The sequence below is a fragment of the Sprattus sprattus genome, assembly GCF_963457725.1.
Source record: "Sprattus sprattus genome assembly, chromosome: 19".
In the NCBI taxonomy this organism is placed as follows: domain Eukaryota; kingdom Metazoa; phylum Chordata; class Actinopteri; order Clupeiformes; family Clupeidae; genus Sprattus; species Sprattus sprattus.
The window spans coordinates 9,059,179-9,067,008 of NC_137917.1; the positions used below are offsets into that span (position 1 = coordinate 9,059,179).

Genomic DNA, 7,830 nt, shown 5'->3' on the forward strand with positions numbered 1-7,830 from the left:
GGTAAAAGCTTACTAGTGACGTGATTGGTTTTTGACCTGTCAATCTCACTATAACGTCTCCGTTATCAACAGAACCCCATGCGCCAAACTCCTCCTCCACCGTCCGTTGCATCAACGCAACAATGTGAGTCGGGCGTAACGCACAGGGGCGGAGTGGCCATCGGGAGCACCGAGATTTTTCCCGGTGGGCCTGTCGGCCAATTATCTCTCGAGAACCAGCCTGCAGGCCGGCCTTCGCAGCTGTTGAGTCAAAGCCATGAGCGGCCCATAGAATTTGCATGTACGTCAAATCATGGTCCCGTGAAAATCTCTAAATTCTCCGAAAGTTACAGGATTGAGCCGTCCAACCACTATTTATAGCGCTATTTGTCTCTGTACATCACACCTATGGTGGCGTCTGTCAAACTCACTCCCATTAATCCAACCTTCTGATTTTTGTTTAGCCTCCTATATTGATGTAATTCTTTTTATTCAGACGCTCCATTACTTTCATGACCACAAATATAAATTGGCCAGCGATTTAATTCGTTTTTTTGTTGAATGTAGAATGGTCGAGCAAAGCATCATGGGAAATGTGTATCGTTCTGCCTTTATCAAGTGAACCTAGGGAGATAAATTAGCGGCTATCAGGGAGAGAGAGCAGGTGAAGCGTACCTGATGGAGGGACATAAGAGAAAGGAGAAAGGAGGGGGCAAAAAGGCCAGACTGAAAAAGAGGCGGATGCAGGAGGAAAGTGCATCAAAATGTACAAGAATTACGGATTTATTCAACCAGCCGTCAACTAGATGCGAGTGAGTTGACAGGACACATTGTTGCGAATTAGCATAACATTTGAGCCAATACGGGACGCGATTTGTTCCGTATTTCCATAAATGTACATATACAAATACACTGTCACTGTCACTGTCATGTCTGTCACCCACACATCAACTCTAAATCTAACAATAATGATCAAAAGCCGCCCGTTTGTTTCTGTAGTTGATATATGGGAGGTGGAGGGGATGCGGGTTGGGCCAGTTGTGGGCACGTTGTGGGCACGTTGTGGGCCGGTGGTGGGCCGGTGCAGTTAGAATTGTCCCGGTGGATTTTTGTGTCCCACTCCGCCCCTGGTAACGCATACGGACTTCACATACATCATATATCAATTACACAAGTTGTATTGTAAAGGGGAGCACGCCAGAGTCCTATGTAATTATTCACAGCACCACGAAATTCCGTGATTCCGAAATTTCGTGTTCCAAGTTCCGCATAGTGTCCTCCTTTTTGGTGTTATGGATATGGTCACCCTACACCTTATCGGCCAGGTATATCGGAAGAAATGTTTCATATCTGCAGATACCGATAATTAAGTTTTGAAGCCGATATCTGCCGATACCGATGTCTTGCCGATAATATCGTGCATCTGAAGACCTTGTCATGCTGAAGTAGAGAAGTATGCGAGGGGAACACTTTTAGTTCCCTTATCTTCTGAAAGCCCCTAAGCTATAAGCATCAAAAGTTGAATTTCCTTTAACCCTTTTTACTCATCTGTCCCGGGGGTGCCAATAATTGTGGAGGAGACGGTACTTATTTGTCAAAATTGTGGTTTATTCCACTGTTTGCTTCACTTTCACATTCACACACACACACCTGTTCCTATTTTGTTCTACAAGGTAAGAGATTATGGGGGGAAGGGGGGGGAGAATTCATTGCGTGTCTGAAAGAAGTCTGCCCCCCTTGTGGGGGCTTATGGGCTAAATCTCAAAGATTTGCTATTTCTCCTAACTAATGCATCTGAAGACCTTGTCAAGCAAAAGTGCTCTAAACAGACCAATGGGCAAACTTTGCACAGCATCTGCAATAAGTTGCATATGTAAGCAGTATCATTAGTGAACATTAATGAACTTCTTGGATTCATTTAAACAAAAGTAGCATCAATAAATTAACATAAGGTAAGATGTTATGATCCTTATGTTCCTTATCCTTGATACGGAAATCTTTCACTGGCCAGCATTTATTGTGATTCATCAGGCGCAATTCTCCACCTAATGGCTTTGCATGTGATTTCCTGTCCCATTTACACACACAGGATGTTAGATAGAACTGAAACTGAGAGAGCTGACCACAGAGAGAAACATTAATTCAAAACCCTGGTAATCATATCTGCTCGCTGAATGTATCTAAGTGTTTGCACAAGCTTCTGTGACGTCTATTTCATCACGAATAAGGAAGCAGATAGAATAATGAAAGGTTTATGCTGTAAAAGATATTTCCTATTGAAGAACATAAGGCCACTAATAAACCAAGGATTGTAATATGAACATTACTCATTAGCAGATGTACAAAAACGTTCACTTCTTCTAAAAGTCTTCAAATATTCTTCAAAACATTATAAAAATGGAAGTGCTGTGCACTTGAAAGAATGTACAACCGAATGACCTCCATCTCACAGCATCATTGTGTCTTCGTCCACAAAGTCCAGGGCTGCTGGGTTAGAGATGTTACCTGATTTAGTCGAAAGGACTCCCATAGGGTTCTCAGGGTTCTTGCACGTCTCCACATACTTGTGTACCGTGCTGTAATACTTATCCATGGCCCCGAACTTGTAGAAGCTGGATATCTTTTTCCAGGCGTTCCTTGGAGGGGTCTTCAGAGGCTCCGGTATTTCCATCTCAAAAAAGCTCTTGACGTTCCTCTCTGCGAGTTTCTCGGCGTGCTTGGTGGCGTAGCAGTCGAGAAAGTTGCTTTCCTTCTGAGAGTAGGCCTTCCAGAACTTGAGCTGGAGGTAGCTCACTGGGGAGTTGCACCTGGCCACACAGGTGAGCAGCAGAGAGACGAGCATGATAGAGGCTATCACCAACCAGCCCAGGACCTGGAAGGCAGCGGATGACAGAGGCTAATTAACATTCAGCCAAGACCAACACTCAGTCAAGTGGTTAATCTTGTCTAAAGGAACCGTATGCAGACATTTGCCACTTCTTGATACATGTTTTTACAGGCAACCAGTTTTGGTATCAGGTTAAAATTAATTTGCATGGTACATAGTGATGTGGACAGATGAGATCACCTGTGCTTCTCACTGGCCACCCAGACCAACCACCATCAACACTACTACCACAATTCCTACACCCCTAAAAACAACAATATCAAAAACAACAATAATAGATTGAGGTTCTGACGATGATCGACTAATCTTCTGCCTTTACTTAAAAATACTTTACAGACACATTAATTAGTCCTCATAGTGAAAAAAACTGCATAAAATACCCCCAAGTAAACTGTGACTAGGTTGTATTGTGGAACTGAATATGAGCATGAACATGATCACAGGTGAGCTCAGCTTACTGTGGTGACAGTATATAGTCTTCCATATGAATTACTTCCCAGAAACCCTATAGCACCATCAGTCTCAGCAATTAAAGCTTTCACACTTTCTGACAAAGAAAATACAGTTCACGGAACTGTTCTATCATCATAACCATCAAATAGGCTACTCGGTCACTCACTTACCTGAGACTGCGCGCGTATGGTTGTAAGGATAGCGTCTCTGTCCGTCGACTTAAGAGATGTTTTATCACAGGGCAACTTGTAGAGCTCGATCTGGCAGGAGTCTGATCTTCCATGACACAAGAAGCTCTTCAGATGAGTGAAATTAAGGCCCGTAATAATACATTCAAAATAAACGCCGTTAAGAAGCGCTATTGCGATCCAGGAGACAGGTGCCACCATAGCAGTCATTGTAATCTGAAGAAAAACACCTAGGCAGCGGCACATGTATTTGAAACGACAAAGTTTAGATTTATTCAGACACAAGCCCGTGAACAGTATCCACGTTTTATTGTTTAGCATGTACCCAAGTAGAAGCAGAGCCGCGGCAGGCACAAGAAGAGACACCGTCCCATACAGAAAGCTCCACTCGCTGCATGGACACTTGAAGGCAAAGGTTGAAAAATGACGCTCTGCACCAGCCGTCAGTAATGGTATTAGGCCTAATCCAAGGGTTGTTTGCCAATTTTGGACTAAATCCATCAAGACCTTAAACTTATCCATTGCGACGCGACCTTTTATCCTTTCAACCAAAATTCAAACCTGTGACAAAAAGAAACTCTTACCAAAAACCCATGAACGTCTGCCAAGTCAGTTTGTAGAGAAGTATATTATGGGAAGGGAACACTTTTAGTTCCCTTATCTTTTGAATGCCCCTAAGCTATTTCATCAAAAGGTGGATTTCCTATAACCCTTTTTACTTATCTTTCCCAGGGTCAGGGGTGCCAATAATTGTGGAGGAGACGGTACTTATTTGTCAAAATTGTGCCTTATTCCACTGTTCGCTTCACTTACACGCACACGCACGCACACACACACACACACACACACACACACACACACCCACACACACACACACACACACACACAAACACACACACACACACACACACCTGTTACAATTTTGTTCTACAAGGTTAGAGAGTATGTTATTGTTGTTGTCATGTCACTGTTATCTATCTGTCACTGCCTTAAATGAATCCCTTAAAACCTCTGCTATAACCTCTGTTAGTCAGATTAGCACACTTTGGTCCTTACAAGGGCGAGACAAACGGGTGGTGGGGAACTGGAGAATAATGCAGATTCAGGCATAACGCCAAGGAATTCAAAACATTTCACAACAATCTGATGACCGGTAGCAGACACAGGCTTTTTTTCAGATTGTCCTCCACCTTTGCCACCTCTTAAGCAATCCTGCACAACTGTCAAAACACAAAAGACTAAGCATATATGTGACATTTTGGATAGAGGAAGTGGTTGAAAACACCACACTTTTATTTCCTTCTAGGGGCTCGTGGGCTAAATCTAAAAGATTTGCTATTTCTCATCACTAACGCATCTGAAGACCTTTTCATGCTGAGGTGCTCTAAACAGACCAACGGGCAGATTTTGCACAGCATCTGGAAGTGAACAGTAGTGAACAGAAGTGAACTGCTTGGATTCATTTAAACAAAAGTAGCACTGATAAGATAACATAAGATAAGATGTTATGATCCTTATGTTCTTTATCCTTGATAGGGAAATCTTTAACTGGCCAGCATTTATTGTGATTCATCAGGCGTAATTCTCCACCTAAAGGCTTTGCATACGATTTCCTGTCCCATTTAGGCACAAAGGATGTTAGATAGAACTGAAACCGAGAGAGCTGACCACAGAGAGAAACACTCATTCAAGACACTGGTAAACATATCTGCTCGCTGAATGTATCCAAGTGTTTGCACAAGCTTCTGTGACGACTTTTTCATTACAAATAAGGAAGCAGACAGAACAATGAAAGGTTTATGCTGTAAAAGATATTTCCTATTGAAGCACATGAGGCCAATAATAAACTAAGGATTGTAAACTGAACTTTTGTAAACTCTATATTACTCATTAGCAGATGCTGAGTATACTTGTGCTTCTTATTTGAGAAAAATGATAACACCATAATGGTTAAGGAAACAATCCCTATTCTAAATATCAGTTTTAAGCACACAAAACGTCATCATATACATAAGTACAAAAACATTCACTTCTTCTAAAAGTCTTCAAATATTCTTCAAAACATCATGAAATGGAAATACTGTGCACTTGAAAACATTTCCAACCAAATGACCCTTACGACCTCCATCTCACAGCATCATTGTGCCTTCGTCCACAAAGTCCAGGGCTGCTGGGTTAGAGATGTTACCGGATTTAGTCGAAAGGATTCTAATAGGGTTCTCAGGGTTCTTGCACGTCTCCACATACTTGTGTACTGTGCTGTAATACTTATCCATGGTCCTGAACTTGTAGAACCTGGAGATCTTTTCCCACGCGTACCTTGAAGGGGTCGCTTGAGACTCCGGTATTTCCATCTCAAAGAAGCTCTTGATGTTCCTCTCGGCGAGCTTCTCAGCGTGCTTGGTGGCGTAGCTGTCAAAACAGTTGCTTTCCTTCTGAGAGTAGGCCTTCCAGAACTTGAGCTGGAGGTAGCTCACTGGGGAGTTGCACCTGGCCACACAGGTGAGCAGCAGAGAGACGAGCATGATAGAGGCTATCACCAACCAGCCCAGGACCTGGAAGGCAGCGGATGACGCTAATTAACATTCAGTCAAGACCAAAACTCAGTCAAGTGGTTCATCTGCGACATTGTCTAAAGGAACAGTATGCAGACAATTGCCACTTTTTGATTGTATGTTTTTTTTAGGCAACCAGTTTTGGTATCATGTTCAAATTCATTTTCATGGTACATAATGATGTGGAGGACAGATCACCTGTCCTTCCCACTGGCCACCCAAACTATGTACTATAGTTCTGTGGTCAGGGTTAAACCTCCCTGTGAAAATGTAAGAAAAGCTTTCCCAGTACGACATTGCCAACAATATAACCCAAAGAAACTAGTTAGCGTGCTAGCAAGCTTTTATCAGCATCAACTGAGTTTTTGTTTGCAGGGTTTTTGCAAAGGTTTTTTTTAGGTGGTTAGCTTGCTAGTTTTACTGCCACTACAAAGTGGACATTCGCTGGGAGGCAGAAGTCTAATTTTTTTCATTTGATAATTTCCTCAAGGAACTTAAACATACTTCATAGACACATGAATTAGTCTTCATGGTGAAAAACACAGCATAAAGTAAAGTGTGAATAGGTTGTATTGTGGAACTGAATACATGAGAGGTGAGCTCAGCTTACTGTTGTGGCAGTATAGTCTTACATATTAGTTAGGCTACTTCCAAGAAACTCTATAGCACTATCAGTCTCAGCAATTAAAGCTTTCACGCCTTCTGTCAAAGAAAATACAATTCACGGAACCGTTAGGCTATATTATCAAAACCATCAAATAGGCTACTTGGTCACTCACTTACCTGAGACTGTGCGCGTATGGTTGTAAGGATAGCGTCTCTGTCCGCCGCAGTTTTATCACAGGGCAACTTGTGGAGCTCGATCTGACAGGAGTCTGATCTTCCATGACACAAGAAGCTATTCAGATGAGTGAAATTAAGGCCCGTAATAATACATTCAAAATAAACGCCGTTAAGAAGCGCTATTGCCATCCAGGAGACAGGTGCCACCATAGCGGTCATTGTGATCTGAAGGAAAACACCTAGGCAGCCGCACATGTATTTGAAACGACAAAGTTTAGACTTATTCAGACACAAGCCCGTGAAAAGTTTCCACGTTTTATTGCTTAGCATGTACCCAAGTATAAGCAGAGCCGCGGCAGGCACAAGAAGAGACACCGTCCCATACAGAAAGCTCCACTCGCTGCATGGACACTTGAAGGCAAAGGTTGAAAAAACATGCTCCGCACCAGCCGTTAGTAACGGAATAAGGCCAAATCCAAGGGTGGTTTGCCGTTTTTGGACTAAATTCATCACAGCCCTGAACTTATCCATTGCGACGCGTTCCTTTTCTTCTTTCAACCAACATTCAAACCTCTGGCAAAAATGAACTCTTAACAAAAACCTATGAACGTCATCTTGAAGTCTATTATGGGAGGGGCACACTTTCAGTTCCCGTATCTTCGGAATGCCCTTAGTTATATCATCAAAAGTCACATTTATAGTCCATGGGCCCGGACCTGAAATTTCACATATCGGTACCATCTGGGTGGACAAAGTTGCTATTTTTTAAATGTTATACATCCCTAGATTATGTTTTGATGTGATAACCCTTTCAGAGTGGCAGCTTTTTAGTGGTTTTCACCTCTTGAACAGAGAGAGAGACCCATATCAGGCTAACTGGAAAGATGAATGCTCCAGTCATCTTGTATAACTGTACCATTATACTATTATCTCATCTCCATTGAAATAAACCCACCAATAAATACTTTTAATGGCCTCCTATGTA

General features: G+C 42.4%; 2 protein-coding genes across 2 annotated transcripts; both read right to left on the bottom strand.

Annotated features, from left to right (window-relative positions):
• Positions 1-2,425: 2,425 nt before the first annotated feature.
• LOC308381094 (calcium homeostasis modulator protein 5-like) lies at positions 2,426-4,029 on the bottom strand (the record flags this gene model as incomplete). Its single annotated transcript, XM_080858604.1, has 2 exons — positions 2,426-2,851; positions 3,490-4,029. 2 exons carry the CDS (start codon positions 4,027-4,029, stop codon positions 2,426-2,428), a joined length of 966 nt encoding a protein of 321 aa, XP_080714730.1.
• A 1,607-nt stretch (positions 4,030-5,636) lies between these two features.
• On the bottom strand, positions 5,637-7,376 carry calhm6 (calcium homeostasis modulator family member 6; the record flags this gene model as incomplete). The annotated part of the gene is made up of 2 exons (XM_080858605.1): positions 5,637-6,062; positions 6,846-7,376. 2 exons carry the CDS (start codon positions 7,374-7,376, stop codon positions 5,637-5,639), a joined length of 957 nt encoding a protein of 318 aa, XP_080714731.1.
• Between the last annotated feature and the right edge of the window lie 454 nt (positions 7,377-7,830).